This window comes from Chanos chanos, chromosome 1, assembly GCF_902362185.1.
Source record: "Chanos chanos chromosome 1, fChaCha1.1, whole genome shotgun sequence".
Classification (NCBI taxonomy): Eukaryota; Metazoa; Chordata; class Actinopteri; order Gonorynchiformes; family Chanidae; genus Chanos; species Chanos chanos.
In genome coordinates, this window is record NC_044495.1 from 54,093,776 (window position 1) to 54,111,442 (window position 17,667).

A 17,667-nucleotide genomic window follows, 5' to 3' on the forward strand; every position below is an offset into this window, starting at 1 on the left:
TTTGGAGCCTCACGGTCATGATTTTCAGTATTTGAGAATATATTTCAAAGCCTTTCTGATTAAGTCCAGTACAGTGAACGCATCCTTTGCAGAAGTTTAAACAAAATATTTTTCCAGTTGGAAGCAGTTTACTGGTGGTAGACAATTAATTTAAAAAGTTTATTTTGTTAAAAAAAAAAAAGACAGTGATCGATTCAGATAAATCCCACTGGTACGTTTATTAATTTCCCCTTTGAATCATCATGTCACAGTGAACAAGGGAAAACACATTGGTGAGAATAATTTCTTGTCAATGAACATTAATTCCGGAACTTCAGCGTTTAAACGCTGTTGCAGACGGCATTCTTTACGTGTTACACCAAAACAGTCACTTCAGAATGGTTCGAGTTTCTGTCGCGAAAAAGTTGCACGAACGCAAGTTATCTAGTAAGGCTTCCTCTGTGAATCATTGACAGACGCGTGAGTTTTTGTGTGTGGATGTTAGCAATTAAGTGATCAGCTAAACGGGGTTCCTCCCTCTCAGTGAGGGATGGACAGTGGTGAGTGGCAGGTTGCACGGCGTCGTAAAGGGGCAGCACGTCGTGAGAAACCTGCCTCGACCATCCAGCAACATTCCCCTCATGCCGCTGACAGCCACCGAGACAAAGAGCGAATCAAAGATGCCATGTGAGGAAGTTCACTTTTTTTTTTTAGTTTATTACTTTAATAGTGTTAATGTTTGGGACAAGTTCAGTTCAATCTACAAAACTACTTTTGGCAGTCGAAACACTGCTTTAAACAGACTCATCTCATTCTGTCTCTCTGCAGGAATGAGTTAAGAGGTGAAGACTTCTGGCTGGAGTGGAAAGGTAGATGCGCTTTAAGAACCATTCATCCACAGCAAAAAAGAAAAGAAAAGTACTCAGTGTGAAAGACTCAGCGAAAGACTGGCTTATTTTCTCTCTCTCTCTCTCTCTCTCTCTGTTTCTCTGTTTGTCTCCCACACTGACTTTCTGTTCTTTGCCCTAACGTTAGAGCTCTTAAAAAGCTGCCTGTCTGCCTGTGCCTTTGGGTCCTCTGAAGATGGTGGAGGCGTAGTGAGCGAAACCCAGCTAGACTGTGTTTGTTATGGTCTGGGAAGTTTCTCCACTTGCGTGTCTGCCCGTTATCAGCTTGCCATGCTTCTCATGCTGCTGGACACGCTGCAGGTGAACATGTTTGGATTACAGTATTTCATTAAAACATTCCTAGCGGTCAAACTCCTAACTGTCCCTTGAAGGCCCTTAGCCCACAAACATGGAAACTGACTCAACCCACATGAATTCCTTTTTTTTTTTTTTTTTTTTTTTTAATAAAATTACTGTCATAACTGAATGCCAGAGTGCCATTTTTCCTGTACAGTCATCATTGCATATTGTAATTGTGTATGTTATGCATGCACATTACTGTTTTATTACAAAGTTACATTGTTGCTACATGGTGATTTCATGTTATTGTTTCTGTAATTGTACTTTTTATGTTTTTACATTGTTTTTGAAAGACATACCTGGCTCACATTGAAATTTGTCATTCTCTCTCTCTCTCTCTGTCTCTCTCTTTCTCTCACTCATTCTCTCCCTCCCTCTCTCTTGCTCTCTTTCCCTCTGTCAGATTCCGGTGGGTCGGTGTTGTGTCTATGATCCTGTGTTCTCGGTCTCAGAATGTGAGACTTTGAGAGACTTGGGCCTCAGTGTTCTGACGGAAAATGAGGTGAGACTTATGTTCTGAAATAGCAGCAGGTTTAGGGTAGTGACATCATTGTCTGATGTTTAATATTGTTTAATGATGCTCTTGTTTCGGGCTATTTAAATGACAAACACACACTGGAGGTTAGTTCTGTTAACCTGTGAAAAGAGAGCACACATGTGTCTACCTGTCTGCTTCAGGAAGGCAAACGGGCAGTGTCTCGGCCCACCCTTTTTTACCTGATGCATTGTGGGAAGGCTCTGTATAATAACCTGCTGTGGAAGAACTGGAGCCCTCAAACCCTGCCTAAGGTTATTGTCATTGGCAACAGTTTCCATGGCATCCAGGAGAGGTCGGTGCCATTTGTCTTAATACTTCTAGACACTGTCCCATTCAAATAAGTAATCATTTTTTATCAGAGAAAGTACTTGCTGATACATATTTACATTTAAGAATTTAGCATACCTGCCCCATTTTATAAACGCAACATCAATACTTCTGATGTCTCAAGATCAACTTTCAGTTGGAACATTGCATATTTCATTGTTCAGCTCTTCAGAGGTAGAGCTTATACTTGTCAATAATTTAAAAACAATCTTTTGCCTGTTAGAATGTATTATTTATTGGCGTCATTTATATTGATTCAGTGCCACAGAACTGAAAGAGAACTGTTTAGTAGGAACAAGTTTTGACCAGATTTCAAGGACGTGAAACTGCACACACACCCCATTCCCACAAGATCCTGAGTGAACATATTCATTTTCAGGGCTTTGAAACAGTCCTTACCTAATTAAAAAAAAAACAAAACTGACAAGTTTGTTGTTGAATCACACAACCACGTAATTATGTAGCTTTCGTTATATAATATTATCTGTCAGTGATATTGAAACACTTTCCATCCTGTGTACATAATGTATTTGCATTGCATAGTCACACGGACACGATGGACCAATGGTCTGGAAATGTTTGTCAAGACAACCGATTCTATTCACTGCAGTGAATCTCTTTTTTTTCCCTTTTATCTGTGGTTTTCAGGACTGTACCTATGTCTTGATTGTGTGATATATTTTATATATTGTTTGGCATTGAAAATAAAATGTCCTCTAGAGGCTGATCTCATGTCTCTGATGGGGGTTTTTTTCCATCTCATATCCAGGATCCTGCAGAGAGAGCTCCAGAGAGACTATAGCTTTCTTTCAGATGTATCCTTCATTTAATTCACTGCCACGGAATTTAAAGAACAGTGCTGAGAAGGGACAAGTATTGACCAGAATATAGGAACTTGAAACCACACACACCCTTTCCCATGGGGCGTTGAACAAATGATAGTTTATCGTCACGGATTGGAGCACGGCTTAGGTCATTTTTCAGAAATTAATGAATTTATGCGGTGAATCACGTAGGTTTTTGTCGGTACTCATCATCTGTGGCGTGGGCTTTTAGAAACTAGAATTTTCAGGTTTCTGTCAGTTGTCTGTTTCAACCAGTCTGAGCTAGTCCTTGACCGGTGCCACTGTTGCCAGGTGATCCCGGCGTGTGAAGAGACCATCCTTCCCTGCTCCCAGCGTTTCTTTGATGTGTTTAACGACACAGCGATCATCAGATTCCCCGCAGAGAGCATTCAGAGACTCCCAGAATGCACCTGGACTCAGCCCCAGGAGCCTCAATATCAGCACTGTCAAGATCTGGAGATCATCCAGAAAGAAAGAAGGAGTTGAAAAAAAAAAAAAAGAAAGCAAGATAGAGAAGGATTAGATGTGTAATGTTATAGGTGTGAGACACAGAGTGGTAATCACCCGAGAGAATGAGCAAAAGGGAAAGAGAGAGAGAGAGCGAAAGAGAGAGAACATTTCGAATGAGTTGAGTCATTGTCGGTTGTGTTATTGCAGTAGAATGGTACCAGATGTCTCGTGGTACACTAATAAAGTCAGTTGGAATTTAAAACCTTGAAGCTATCACTGGCCTTCAGCAAGTTATGCACACACCAGGAATAAACAAGAGTGTGAGGGAGTTTCTGTAATCCCAGGTGTGCTTGTGTCTGTGCTAAGATAGAAGAGAATGTTCCAGTTCTTTATGTATATACATATAAGTTTACTTTTATCAACATCCAATCATTGTTGAGTGTCTATCCTTTTCACAAATTAAAATAAATCTTTTTTTTTAATCTAGTACAATCAGTGGAGTATTTTTGCAGCATGCAGTTAATTGTAATGTACGTGTTGTAGCATTGTTTTGTATGTGTTTTCTTGCATGTGAAGTAGTGATAAACAGTGAAACACTGTGTTTGCAGAGACGGCAGGGATTTCAGCTGGTGAATTTTGAACTATTTCGCTGCCTTGTTTTTTTTTTGCAAAGACACTCAATGCTGAATTTGATAAGTTACAGACCTAAGAACACCTAGACACAACCACAAAATTCCACATAAAGTATTTAGTAGGAAAGTAGTGTGTTTAATGAAATCCATCAAAAAAAAAAAAAAGGGGGGCAACAAACAACTGCAGAAATATTTCCCCACATCCCACCATCACATACAGTTTCACTGAGACTTAAGTCAATGAAAAAGAGATTTAATAACGACTCAGTTTTGTTTTGGATTATCTTGCCTTTGTCTCTCTCTCTCTCTCTCTGTTCTGTTCTCCTCTGATTACTGGCTACATTCTTTTTCCTTCAGGATATTCATTTTGCTCTCTAAGCCTGTAGAGGGCCTACAGCTGACATGCCATTGTGAAAACTCAGAATATATCTCTGTGCAAAGTTCTGTATCTTTTTTTGGTATCTTTTTATTGAATTGACCATAATGGAATTTTTCTTTTTTAATTTCCTCAGTCAAAACTTTGTATCATTAGCTACAGTAGATGTGGCTTTCCTATTTTGTCAAATTTAAGTGACCAGCTCATAATATCTTATCCAGTGCTATGCTCTGACATTTCAGGTCTTCACTGGTCAACTGTACTGTCAGTCTCCACAGTGATTGGCTTATCATTTGCTGCTGGGATCTCATTTTCGGCTCCATTCTGCATCAAAAGATGTTTAGTTGGGAGTGGCTCTGACTGGTCATCTTGAGGTGTGATGACAGTCTTCTTTGGCTCTGATTGGCTCTCAGGGGTCGTTCCATTTGGTAATCCTGATTGGTCCTTGGCAGTTATGGGTCCTTCTTCTTCTTCATCAGTGTCACTTGTTATCGAATGCCCATTCTGAAGGTTAGACTCAATATGGCCATTTGTTTGGGGTTGGTCAGATTTCGGCTCGAGCGAATCAGATTCTTCCTGATGGTTTTCAGCGTTTCCATTGGTTTCCTCCTTCACCAGCCCATCACCGGAAGCTGCTTCCTCGGCGACGGCTTCATCATTGGCTGTTGGCTCTTCAGCCTTCTCCCCATTGGTGCCCTCTGAAAGTTCTTCTTTGGCCTTGGCCGCCTCCTGCGCTGCTCTCCTTTCTTTCAGTTTCTCTTTGAATTCCAAAATCCTCGTGCTGAAAGAACAACACATATAATCCATAAGAACGGTAATCATAACTTTGGGTGACACCACCTGACAAACAAAGGTAACTTTTATTCAATAAACGCCCGATGACGATCTAGTTTTTTTTTTTTTTTAACAAACCCATCAGAGTATTCAAAGCATCTTGCCAAAACACTTAAACCCCTAATCAGTATGGCTGCCTTGACACCTTGACCCAACATACCTGTACGATGTCTTCAAGATCCCATTGACTAAAGCCAGCTGCTCCAGAGTGGTCTCCGTTGAGGGACACAGGTTCTGTCAGTAGATAGTGAGAGATGTATCAGATTTATGATGTAAACTCACAGGTTAACAACGTTTATAAAATTACAGAATGAATTTTTCTTCCCTAACTAAGCCGAGATCGAGAAGAAATCTGGACAGACGTCTATTTTCTTCATTTGTCATCCAACTGGCATGTAGGAATTCTAATACTGTGTTCAGTTAGTATGAGCAATTAATTGTTTAACTGGGGCAAGTGGCTACAAGGTCAGAAGAAGAATCCCGCCTTCCTTTGTGCGTAGGATTGACTGATTTCTGGAAAAACATTTTTCTTTTAATAAAAATGATCATATCCGGTCTGGTTTGATATTTTGACATTTTGACAGATAGAGATACAGATGTGTTTTCCATTAGCTCCTTTTCAAAACCGTATTTGAACAGAACAGTTGCAAACGCCACAAACTCCCCCGTAATGGAGCCCGAGACTACTGACCGCTACACTGACCGCTCTTTGTAAATAAATGACCTAAGTCACCAATTAAAATATAACTTTTATCGATTACCTCAGGTCATTTTTTTGCAGATTTTGGAAACCACTATGATGTAGTTCAGAGTTATTTGGTGTTAATTGGTGCTTTATTCAGCGTCAAAAACATTCATTCAACCATTTGTTCTCTGTGTTTGGCACCTGAGAATGAGTGAGCGGCAGGTGTGTTTGTGGATGACGTCAGTACCTTGCTTATACCACCCTTACTGAAACAACGCCACATAAATTACTTCTTCAAATGTAGGTTATTTTAACATGTTCCTTTCAATTCAAACATGTTAACTGACATGTTAAGTCAAGAATCAAACTCTCAGTAATGACTTATCAGTAAATCACTACTTTGACCTTTCCCCATTAGAAAGGACCTTGTTTTCCCTGTTTTTTTTTTTTTTGTTCACCTCAGGTGTGGCCATCTCTGACGCTTCTGCCCCTCCTTGTCTTATGGACCGCTCCACCCGCACAGCCTGCTGGGTAATGGCACTCAGGAAATCAGAGCTACATTTGGTCTGTGGATGATTCTGTCCCCACTGCAGCAGAAACATAGAAACAGTCACCTTTGAAAAACCTTATAGACTCAAACTCATATGCTCCGTAGATACTGTGTACACGCTCAAGACACCAAAGCCAAATGGTTCCTGACCTGGTTCTGAAAAGCGTTGAGAGCCTCCCTCTCGTGATTCATGGCCCCTCTATAATCTCCTACCACACACATTCTCTGGGCCAGCAGATGGTGACTGTAGCAGGGCAGAAAATTAGAGAAATTTAGAGATAGCATCACTAAGCAGTTCCACACCTCGAACCAAACATCCCCCTCACATTTCACACAGGAACCCACATTTTACACAGTCGCCAGAGTTTACTGTTGGTTTGTTCTTTTGTTCATTCCACTCTTTGAGGTTGCCCACAATAGAAGTTTGTGTAATCCAGCCTTTCCCAGCTGGGAACTCTTCTCTCATTCCAAGAGAGAGTATCACCGTACCCTCTGTCCTCGCATTCGAAAATGTGTTATTACGCCACAGGGTGGGGGAAGACCATGGGGACAACAGATAATAAAACTGAACGAATGAGAAACTGAAGGGGGGGGGGAGGGGGGTGTGCACACGTGTGTTGTCTTACTTAAGGGCAGTTTGCTGGTCCATCGCTCCTCTGAAAGAGATGTTGAGCTTCAGTGCGTTCTGAAGATACTGCAGTGACTGTTCTCCCTGAAGAACTAAACCCAGAGAACTCTGACGGAAGAGAGAGAGAGACACGGTCACTCTGGTGGATAAGTCAAGTCGACGTGAGGGGACGTTTATGATTGGTATGGGTTCATAAGTTGTTATATATGATCAGCCAAAGTTCGCTGTAAAGGCAGGTGGGGGGAGGCAGTTAGTATTCATATTAGTATTAGCAGATGGTTGATTGACTCACATCCAGTGTGGCAATGTAAGGATGGTCCTCTCCATGAACAAGCAGCATCAGCAGCCGAGCCCGGTACAGACAACGCAGTGCCAGGGCAATCTCACCTCCGGCAAACATATAGACCGACAAGAGAGCCTGGACACAGAGAGAGAGAGAGAGAGAGAGAGAGAGAGAGAGAGAGAAAGAGGGATGTGACTATGAGTTCTACAGATGGTTAAATAGGTCATGGATTCCACTGGGTGGTGCTAGATGTTGCATTGCTTACGTATTGTTGAATAGTGTTAGGATGGTCGAAGCCCAACACTCTCTCACTGATGACCACCACCTTAAGCTGAATGCTACGAGCCTATGGAGAAGAGAGAGAGAGAGAGGGAGAGAGGGAAAGGACTTGGATCAGAATGGAACTGAATTTATTAACTGAGTAAGTGAATTTGAGGATGGATTAAAAAACAGCATACCGATATGCCGAAACAAAAAGCACAAAGACATACCTCAGCTGGGTGACCCTGGATGTAGGCCACCTTGGCCAGCAGACTGAGGCAGTGACAGGCTTCAGGGTTCAGGTCGTCACAAACGCGGCCAAACAGATAGGACGCTTCCTTAAGCTGCTCGTACGCTTGTTCCAACAGCCCTGAGGGGTGGGGGGGTGCAGAACCATCAGTTAAACATCTACAGTACACTACTGCGGCCAATACAGAGGCTCACGCCATCAAACAACCTGCTTCAGCAGCCCAAAGAAGCACAAGAGACTGTCCGTCAAACACACACACACAGAGCTAAAAACGGAAAACATACATACTACTTTTCCACCAGTTAGACGCCCCAGCATATACTAACACACACCTTTCTGAAGGCTGTTCTGAGCAGAGCGGAACACTCGTGAAGCATCGCTGGTTGTCATCGTTAAGTGTTTAACAACGGGGAGGATGTTGAGCACGTCGTCAGGGGAGATGGGGGCTTTGTTTCGGTTGTCGAGTACATATTCTCTGAGACGGAGCTGTGAGACACATTAACACAAATAAATGAGAGGGTCAGGGTTCATCAACGGTGAAAATTGGTTTGGAATACCTGGTAAACCCGACAACGCACGTTACCTGTATACCAATCTTCAAACACAGCTCCCGTAACAAAGCGATCTTCTGCACGCCGTATTTCTCCACCAAGTGGTCAACAGTGGTACTGCAACATACCCCCCCCCCCCACATACGTTAACATAGTATCTTGTGGGTGTTCTGAAGTAAAGTATGGGGGATGTATGGTTTTAGAGAACTCATTTCTCTCTTACCCAAGTCCCTGTTTTAAGCCGTATGTCTCCACAGCATCTTGGCAAATGAGGCTCCACAGTTCATTCCCACTGAGCGCGCTCCATGCGGGGCTATCACTGGCAGCTCCGCCTCCACGACCCCGCCTCTTGGAACGCTTCTTAGACTCCTCCCCGTTAGAGGCGGGGCTAAAATGAGGTACCAGTAAACAGCAAAGGAAGTGGCTGACGGCCGCTGAAAGGCTGGACACCTCCACACCCTAAAGATACAAAAAAAGAAGAAAAACATGAAAAATAATTTTTATGACTATTGTGATTATGATGAATGAATATTTAAGGCAGTGGGAAACTTACCTGTATGTAGCTGTTAAAGACCCTTCGAGCACAACGCATAACAACTTCACTATATGCCAGCCTCTGAAAGAGAAAGACAGTGAGAGAGAGAGAGAGAGAGAAAGGAGAGGCAGTGTTAACTACAATAATGCTGAGTCATCCAACACTGATTGAGAAAACTTTTTTTTTTTTTGTGAATTAGAACCTGTCAGAGCCTTACCGTAATGTGCCTGAGCTGATCCTTCTGATCTGATTGGCTGATAGAGGAGATCAGTTGACCCAGATAACGCAGGTTTATTCCTCTTTGATGCATGGCCTGACGCAGAGTTGCACCATCCACAGGCATTTCACTACCACACAGACATTCCTTGATCTGAAAACACACACCCACACACCCATTATAAAACAATAAGCTACATCATACTCACACTATCGAGAAATCTCAAATTTACAGTATCAGGATCGACACTCACAAATGCAGGGATTTGGTCATTAATGATAAAAGTGGCCGCCTCTCTCAGTAACTTCTTCTGAAGGGAAACAGCCCCACTGTCAGAGGGGTGAAACTCCACACCTACAGACAGAAAAAGAGAGAGAGAGAGAGAGACAGGGAGAGCCTGCAAATGAACATAGCGAATAAATCGACACGCCTAAAACAGACAGCTAAGTAAACTAGAACAAAGTGACATAACTGATGGAGATGATGCTACGTATGAGTCATACCAGGGGAGAAGACGTTCGGATTGAAGCGCATCTCAAAGATAATGTCGCTCAGTGATCCAACATCTTTACACGCCCCTCTCACGGCGTCCGTGCCCCGAGAATCACCTATAAGAAAGAAAAAGTCACCAGAACGCATCCATTAACACGTACAGACGCACTTAATCGGGTCGTGGCATCGAAAAATGAGTCACAGCATAGGCAGACGTTTTCACACACACCCCCCCCCCCCCCCCCCCCGTGGGAAAGCGACATTTACCGGGTTTAACGCACTCCTCCACTCCTCCGTTTTCCTCCATTCTCTCTCTCACCCGCGTTGTAAACTGCGAGTGCCTGAAAGAGGGAAGGGAGAGGGAAAAAAAAAAAAAAAAAAGATGAGTGCAAGCTCCCACATGTTCATGGTTAATATGTTAAAAAGAAAACCACTTAAGACGGAGTGATCCTCACTTATGCTGAACGAAAGCTTTGACCAGCTCCGGTCTCAGGCGGCAAAGACCGTGAGGGTAGCGCCGTGGGAAAGAGGAGACATCCCCGTCTTCTCCTTGCTGTTTCCTTTCTTCTTCTTCTTCTTCTTCTTCTTCTTCGACTTCTTTTTCTCCTCCCTCCTTCCCCCCTCCGTCTTCCTCGCCCGGTTGGAAGTTGACGTCGGCCGGCATGGTGCGGAACACGTCCAGCAGATAGTAGCGTCCGTCCGCTCCCAGCAGGCCCTGGGCGTCGGAGGAGGTGAAGAGGGGGAGCTGGTGGCCGGTCGGCCCGACGACAGAATGCCTCTGAAGGGAGAGCGCCTTCGCGGCTTGGGCCAGAAGCTCCAGAAGTTTCCGGCGGGCCGGATTCTCCTGAATTCCCGCGCTGTAGCCGTACAGCAGGCCCCTTGGAGCTCCAGACTGGTCGGGACCGTGTAGGCCAGGGGCCAATCCCTGCGCGGACAAACGGACGCCCCGGTAGTCCGCCAGGGCAGTGGGTAACGTGTGCAGAGCCTGAAGGTCGCCTTCCAGGTCACTGTAAGCCTGAACCCCACCCAGCTCCAACCGCTGCGCCGCCTTCCGCCCTCGCTCTCCGCCGAGCCACTCTCCACCCGCACCACCCGCATTCAGGAATAAACCTCCCCACAGGAAAGCTGGATCTTCACTGCCAGCATTGACTGGGTCCACGTAGCCATCTACGACCTTCTCAGCTGCCTGAGCAAGACCCCACACAAAGGCACTGTTTACCTGGATAATTAGAGACAAGGAGATATAAGTGTGTTTGTGTATCAGTGTGTGTGAGAGAATAGCATGTATGCGTGTGTCAACAGCGTGGTTTTCAATCCATTCCTCAGGGAACCCCCTGTTGTGCAAGTTTATCTTATGGCACAGCACACCAGATTCGACTGATTATCCACATCATCACAGCTGATTCAACTAATCAAGGGTGTGATTAGTAGTTGATCAGTGAAAGTGGAGGTGTGGTAGTGCTGGGCAGAGACAAAAATGTGAAGGATGGGGGTGGGATGGGGAGGGGGTGGGGGCGATTGGAACTGATTGAAGACGATAAAGCCGGCATAATCATCTTATATTGTTCATTTTGTGCATGCGCAGGGAGAGTTTGTTAAGAGGCTGAGCTGGGGAACCTGCAGTAACGTCCGTTCCCTCTGTAGTCTCTCTTCCAGGGTAGTCTGTGGCAAATCTCTGGCCGCTTGTAACTCTTCATTCCAGTCTGGAGCCTGTTAATACACACCAGCATACCTGACTTATACACACACATACACAAATACTAACACACCTGTAGAAATTCAATACACATCACTCAAAGCGTGACGGAGCTAGGGGAAACATGCACAGAGAGAGAGAGAGAGAGAGAGAGAGGGAGAGAGAGAGAGGGAGGGAGAAATGAAAGCAAAAGGAAAAAGAGCTAGAAAGAGAGAAGGAGGGTGAGTACCTGTGCGTTGAGTTGCTCTAGGCCCAGTTTGTGACTATAGTCATTTTTGTGTGAGTGAAGTGTGGAGGGACCCAACCAACAGAGTGTAGGGTATGGAGTGGGCATGGCCTCTATAGCAGGCAGCGTGGATCTGACATAACAACATACACACACACACACACACACACAAACAAATACTTTTACTATCTGTGCAATGACTGATATTACATTACTAAGAGAGACTCAAAGAGAGAAAAAAAAAGGTGATATTGTGTTACCTGTGTCTAAGAGCAACAAAATTGTGCTTAAACTTTGGGCTGATTTGAGACAGCAGGTCAGTCAGGCAGTGACAAAGCTGAGATGAGGGCGCGGGCCGAGGATCAAACATTTCCATCGTTGACCTGAAAAAAAAACCAACCAAGCAGAGAGAGTTACAGTCACCTGTATGAAAACGGGATTATGTTATTTGTGTTGGTTTTGCTCTTCCCTGGACAAAACAAAACAAAACAAAACAAAACAGAAAATCTCTCCAAATCCCTCCTGAGCTCTCTCACCTGTTTAGAAAGAACCCCCGGGTACAGGAAGTGATCTCATAGTGTTGGCCTTCCAAAGTTCTAACGCTGATATACAGGAAGTCACCCTGCAATTTTCTGGAGCCAGGAGGAGGGTTCCAGTTGCTCAGCGACAGGTCAAGCAGACAACTGGGGACCTTAAGAAGAAATCGTCAATGTTATTCAGCAACTTGCTCACCAAAGAGCTGAATCATCCCCCCTTCAAGTAACTGAAGAACTCTGCAATGTCTCATATGCTTGTAGTTTGTATTGCGCTCTTAATAAATGAATGCATAGGACGACTTTGTACATCACTGTCTGTGAGTGTATTGTCTCAAGATTGCATGTTCGTGTGTGTGTGTGTGTGTGTGTGTGTGCTCATCACAATTATCGATACCTTTGCGTGTGAGCCTGTGGTCAAAGTGTGTAAATATGTGTGTGTGTTTGTATTGGATGTGTGTACCTCATTATTTGAGGTACTGGGGAGGAGGGTTGTCAGAGGGGGGCGCTCTGATACCCCAGGCAGGATATAGTCAGGAGGGGAGGGCAGTTCTGCAGGAGGTTCTGTCTTATTGTTAGCTCCCGAACGCTTGCCTTTGGTCGAATGAGCTGGTGAAGGAGAATCTGACACACACACACACACACACACACACAGGCACAAAACACGGGAGAGAGCTGTTAAAACTTTGACAAACACACAAGCTCGTAAAACACGTACACGCCATCCGCACGCCGGTTTTGCGTCCATTACCTGTGGTCTGTGTGAGCGTGTTGAGAAAACTAGGTGATCTGCCCTCTCTCAGTGAATCTTGGGGACTTGGAGCTCTCAGTATTTCCTGCACACGCGCCAGGTGTGCTTGTGCCGATCGCGGAGTGTACAACTCTATGAACAAAAAAAAAAAAAACCCAAAACAAACAAACAAACAAAAAAACGGACAGAGTCACACACATTAAAAGTCAAAGGGTTCAGAGTTCAAAAGTCACGTTACACCACTGCAACCAACCAAGGATGCTCTCCGGCACACTTACTCCTGGGATTACACCACGTACACACAGTATGTCTGTAAATGACCAATGCTAGCTTTCAATCCTCTCTTTTAGCGCTACGTAAAACCGCTAAATATCCTACTTCATTCCACGACGCTTTCCTCCCACAAGAGCAAGAGAGAAAAAAAAGAATTACAAAGCCAGACATCTTCATTCATTCTAAATAAAAAAAAAAAGGACATTGTAGCGTTCTCCCATGTCAGTGGGTACAGGAGAGATCCCACGGATAGATTATCCAATGTGCTGTGTAATCACACATCGGATTTGCATATACGCTAAGGCAAACCAGTGTCGTAGAACTAGTATTGTTACACTCACGCTTATTCTAAGCATGTACTTCAAACGTATACTTCTATTGTGTGTGTCTATGAGACTGGAACTAATAAAGAGCGTGAGAAATGTCATGTTATTCAAATTTTGACAAATTATTCCAGTTTTAGCCGTGTGTCGTATTTCAAACTGCCTATTGTCTTTGAGCTGTCCCCACAGTCTCTGGCACATGTAAACTGCCACATCTGTGAAAAAAAAGGACCAAACAGAGCGTCTGGATCTAGCCTGCGGGCCAAGCAGGTGCTGTAAAAACTCAGAACACAAATGACAAATATCTGAGAACACAATCTTCGGAGGAATCACAAATATTCCAGGCTTTACGCTGTAAAAAGTCTTTAGTGAAGGGTTACTTTCCCCCGTGGTCAAAACAGTCACTGGACAGGCCGGAGAAACCTCATATAGATTGCTTCAAGGTATTTATGAATCCACTCAGGCAAATGAGACCCACTCTCACAGTCTTTCAACTTATACTAAGTGGTCACTTCTCAAATACGTTCAAGCACAGCACGGTCAAGTAAAGTACAGCAGATAAATCTTAGTCCTCAGGCCTGGGAGTTAAATCTGTCAACACACGGCTTGGAATGTTCTGGCTTGTATAAGCTGACTTTGACTGTGACGAGAAACTTACCCTCCACCAGCCTGAATGTAACTCCAGCTTTAAAGCCCTTGATGCTCTGGAGTTCAGCCAGGGGGTCAAGGACTACGCCAGACAGGGCCAGAGAGAGAGATGTGCGGGGAGCCACCTCCTCTTTGCCCATTATGGATAACAAGGCATCCTGGACCAGCCAGAAGCCATGTACCTGCACAGCAAATCAAAAAGTTATTAAAATGCGTTAAGATATATATATATATGTAAATGTACTGACTGAGAGCTGCAGGGGTCTATTATTTCTGATTTTCTTTTTTTCTTTTGAGCCTGGTGACAGGATTGGAGGCTCTGAGTTTAGATGAGAGATAAACCTTTATTTGTTTGGTCTGTTGCTATGTTATAATATGATTTGCGTCATGTTCATTCATTCAAATCTTTGCACTTTTCTCTTCTCACTCTGCAAAGAGCTAGCTTTGTAACAGCGTCAGATATAACACAACTACACATATTCAAACATACAACACACATACACACACACCACTTCACCTGCAGCTCAAAGGGGTCCACCCCAGCCCCCTGAACCTTGACAGGAAATGACCCATCCTCTTCCTGTTTGAGGCCAGAAGTTCTTTTCCCATTGGTTGGATGGACATCTGAGCAAAATATGAGTATAACTCAATACATATTTGTGAGACAGCTGTGTGATGTAAGTGAGAAAGAAGACAGGATCTTGCCTGAGGTTTGAAGAGAGAGAAATTACATAATCCTTAAACAGTGTGAAGTTATAGTTATTTAAAAATTTCAGCGATTACAAAAAAAAAAAAAAAAATGTAAACACATTTTTAAGTTTAGGGATACACCAGTGATTCGCCAATCAGTTTCTAGATACCAATTTTACCATTCATGTATTGCAGAGGATGTTGGGGCGAAAGTAAGGATTAAATTGACCACAAGGGTTTTGTTCTAACTTCAGGCTAAAAAAAACATTAAAGGCAAACCCAGTACTGCTGTAGTTAAAGTTAATTTCTTTAGCCAAACAAGACTCAGCTTGATTCGGCTTGAGCTTGTTCAGGCACACACAGCATCTAAATTTCCCTTCAGAGATGAAGGGGTGTCACCTTGAGGCACTCCACCCTCTGCCGTACAATCCCCCCCACCCCCTCCCCCAATTAAACCTGGTACCCAACAAATTGCCGCATGGGCAACATTAAGGTCAGATAAAAACACTTAGACTTCAACATTTGTTCAGTGTCGAGGCAAAGTTGTAACAATATGTGTCGTTTAAGTCTGGTTTATGAGAGTGGGGTTAAGGAAAGCTTATTTTTGATGATGGACTGTAGCCTCGAGAGAAACGCGTTCTTAATGAAGGATAGGAATGCCCCTGAGTGGGTTGCGTTGGCAGTGCGCCACAGTTGCCAAAACATGTACCGCAAAGTACGCTACAATGTGAAGAAAACCCCAAGACATTTGTCTAGCAGGTGAGTGAGCGTGTGTGTGTGAGAGAGCGAGAGAGAGAGCGTAAGAGAGAGAGAGAGAGAGAGAAAACGTGTCAGAATAAGTATCTCCGAGTGAAGCGGAGAGACGTTGAGAAAAAGCGACAGAGAAACTTTGGCAGTAGTAGGAACACGTTTATTTAATCAGAACACTTTAATTACAAAGGAGGAAGCGTCCAGCGGTTCAAAGGTGGAAAACAACGTGAAACTTCTGAGTTAATTACGCCGTAGATTTCAGAAGAGATTTCAGTAGATTTCAGAAGAGATTTCAGTAGATTTCAGCGGAGATTTTGGTAGATTTCAGAGGAGGTCGAGGAAGAATGGAAAAAATGGAGGAAATAAGGAGATCTAGAAATGGATGTCTGTGTAGAAGAGCTGCATAATAATAAAAACCAGGCGAGCATTTTTGAGTAGTAAGAGTGGATTAATGAGTGACAGAAACGAACACATAGGCACATCTGCAGAGCCTGTAGCTTCTTCCCAAAGATTTATGATGACATTATCTACACTATTCGCTACTCTAAGCTGTATGCCTGGACTCAATCCAGTGTCTGTTTCTCCCCATGACCACACAGAACTTTCGCACACATACCAGTCCACAGAGCACAGTTCAGTTCAGACTGTAGTTTCGTCAAATCGTGAAGAATTGCAGGAAGACATGACAGATCAAGGGGAAAAACGAAACCCCAGGAGGCAATGATTCAAGTGCAGTTGAAGTACAAACAAACTAGAGAATGAAGTTCCAGCTCTCACCCACTATGGCATGTCCTCCATTTCCTCTTTTTGCCGTGTCCCTCATTATTCTTCCCGTCTGTTGTATTTCTTTTCTTTTCTTTTCTTTTTTTTCCTTTATATCGCTCTCGGTGTGGATTTTTCTTCTCCCAGTCCTCAACAGTGAAGCGTCAGGGGCTGTCAAATGTGTGCAAAGCTAGAAGTGCTTATTGGTTTTTCTTTTGGAAAGTCAACCACTCCCCTTTTTTTTTTCTTTCTTTTTTTTTTTTACTCCGCAGCTTCCTACCACGCTCCCTCCTCCTCCTCCTCCCCCTCCTCCTGCACGACGTGCCTAAACCCAGCATGTTTGACTGGGTGTGTCTTCCACTCACTCTTACTCTCATACAGCAAGTGTAGATTCCCTTCCCCCACTCCTGGCTGACACACCCCTCTCTTCTCCCCTCCCTCCTCTAGCCCTGAGGCCAGGGTGGGACATCTCTCTCTCTCTCTCATATACATACGCATACACACACACACACACACACACAAGCTGATGAACCCTACCCCACACCTGCTGTTGAAGTCATTAAAGTTCAATGACCATAACCTGTGCACATACACGTACCTGGATGTGTGTCACGGCTCACCGAAGCACAACGTTTCAATTTAACCCAAACACTATAGGCAACGACAAAGTCGGTTACAACTAAAGGTCATTAGAGGGAAAAAAAAATGTGTGTGTGTGTGTGTGTTGCGAGTAGGAATGTCTGCAATTTCTCTAACCTTTACAAACCTAACCAGTCCTGATGGAATCTGTTGGGAGTTTGTTAAAGCTGCTTTTGTATTCAGTCTCCAAGGCAAACATGACATTAAAAACTTGGGGGGACAGGTTTCTGGCAGCATGGATATCAATAATTGACGGGTAGAAGTGAGTCTGGGAGCTGAAGCTGAAGAGAGATGAAACCGTATGTTCACTATTGTGTCCTTGTAGGGTACGTTTTGTACTGTTGTACTCACTAGATACACAGTGACATGACAACTTTCAGACGAGTTGTAAAAAAATAAATAAATAAATAAAAAAAGTAATAAGTATGCTCTATTGCGCAAACGACTGCAAATTTAAAGCAATGTAAAATGATGAAGAAAGGTTTTCAAGCAACCAAAATTTTGTAAGCCCCTGAACTTTTGGATTTACTATGGGTGCTATTAAAACGAACTTATGCTGCAACTACAGACAGTTGTTTTGAAGTTGCTGGAATACTTTGCTTTGAGATGTATGCCAGTGATTTATTAAGCTGACAAGCTGAGTTAGCAGTCCGACCAGAATATCCATGGCTTTTTCCTTGATCTACGAGGAGTTTC

The 17,667-nt window shown here is 43.7% G+C and overlaps 2 protein-coding genes across 4 annotated transcripts; one reads left to right on the plus strand and one right to left on the minus strand.

Moving 5' to 3' along the window:
- Positions 1–389: 389 nt before the first annotated feature.
- On the plus strand, positions 390–3,732 carry srrd (SRR1 domain containing). 2 transcript variants are annotated; one of them, XM_030786192.1, is made up of 7 exons: positions 390–666; positions 808–848; positions 1,015–1,187; positions 1,630–1,728; positions 1,905–2,056; positions 2,861–2,906; positions 3,228–3,732. In XM_030786192.1, the coding sequence occupies exons 1-7, from the start codon at positions 530–532 to the stop codon at positions 3,420–3,422; spliced, it is 843 nt and encodes a 280-aa protein (XP_030642052.1). In that variant the 5' UTR covers positions 390–529; the 3' UTR covers positions 3,423–3,732. The 2 variants fall into 2 exon arrangements, with proteins under 2 accessions (XP_030642052.1, XP_030642061.1); XM_030786201.1 differs by lacking the exon at positions 2,861–2,906 and having other exon boundaries at positions 3,228–3,307.
- A 476-nt stretch (positions 3,733–4,208) lies between these two features.
- Positions 4,209–16,414, minus strand: LOC115811306 (clustered mitochondria protein homolog). Of its 2 annotated transcripts, XM_030773468.1 has the most exons (27): positions 16,348–16,414; positions 14,648–14,754; positions 14,141–14,312; positions 12,887–13,018; positions 12,599–12,759; positions 12,139–12,293; positions 11,863–11,985; positions 11,606–11,735; positions 11,298–11,390; positions 10,317–10,899; positions 10,136–10,229; positions 9,948–10,021; positions 9,692–9,796; positions 9,436–9,542; positions 9,189–9,335; positions 8,990–9,052; positions 8,660–8,895; positions 8,469–8,553; positions 8,218–8,371; positions 7,866–8,005; positions 7,640–7,720; positions 7,384–7,509; positions 7,090–7,199; positions 6,614–6,707; positions 6,372–6,500; positions 5,389–5,462; positions 4,209–5,175 (listed from the first exon to the last, which is right to left on the minus strand). In XM_030773468.1, the coding sequence occupies exons 1-27, from the start codon at positions 16,391–16,393 to the stop codon at positions 4,641–4,643; spliced, it is 4,056 nt and encodes a 1,351-aa protein (XP_030629328.1). In that variant the 5' UTR covers positions 16,394–16,414; the 3' UTR covers positions 4,209–4,640. The 2 variants fall into 2 exon arrangements, with proteins under 2 accessions (XP_030629328.1, XP_030629322.1); XM_030773462.1 differs by having other exon boundaries at positions 9,189–9,341; positions 9,442–9,542; positions 10,136–10,899.
- Positions 16,415–17,667: the final 1,253 nt, after the last annotated feature.

Coding starts and splice junctions, on each gene's coding strand:
- srrd (XM_030786192.1), top strand. CDS start 530: ATGGACAGTGGTGAGTGGCAGGTTGCACGGCGTCGTAAAGGGGCAGCA. Junction 667..807: donor GAGCGAATCAAAGATGCCAT/GTGAGGAAGTTC, acceptor GTCTCTCTGCAG/GAATGAGTTAAGAGGTGAAG. Junction 2,057..2,860: donor TTCCATGGCATCCAGGAGAG/GTCGGTGCCATT, acceptor TCTCATATCCAG/GATCCTGCAGAGAGAGCTCC.
- LOC115811306 (XM_030773462.1), bottom strand. CDS start 16,393: ATGAGGGACACGGCAAAAAGAGGAAATGGAGGACATGCCATAGTGG. Junction 8,896..8,989: donor TCTTTAACAGCTACATACAG/GTAAGTTTCCCA, acceptor TTGTATCTTTAG/GGTGTGGAGGTGTCCAGCCT. Junction 5,176..5,388: donor ATCTTGAAGACATCGTACAG/GTATGTTGGGTC, acceptor TTGTTCTTTCAG/CACGAGGATTTTGGAATTCA.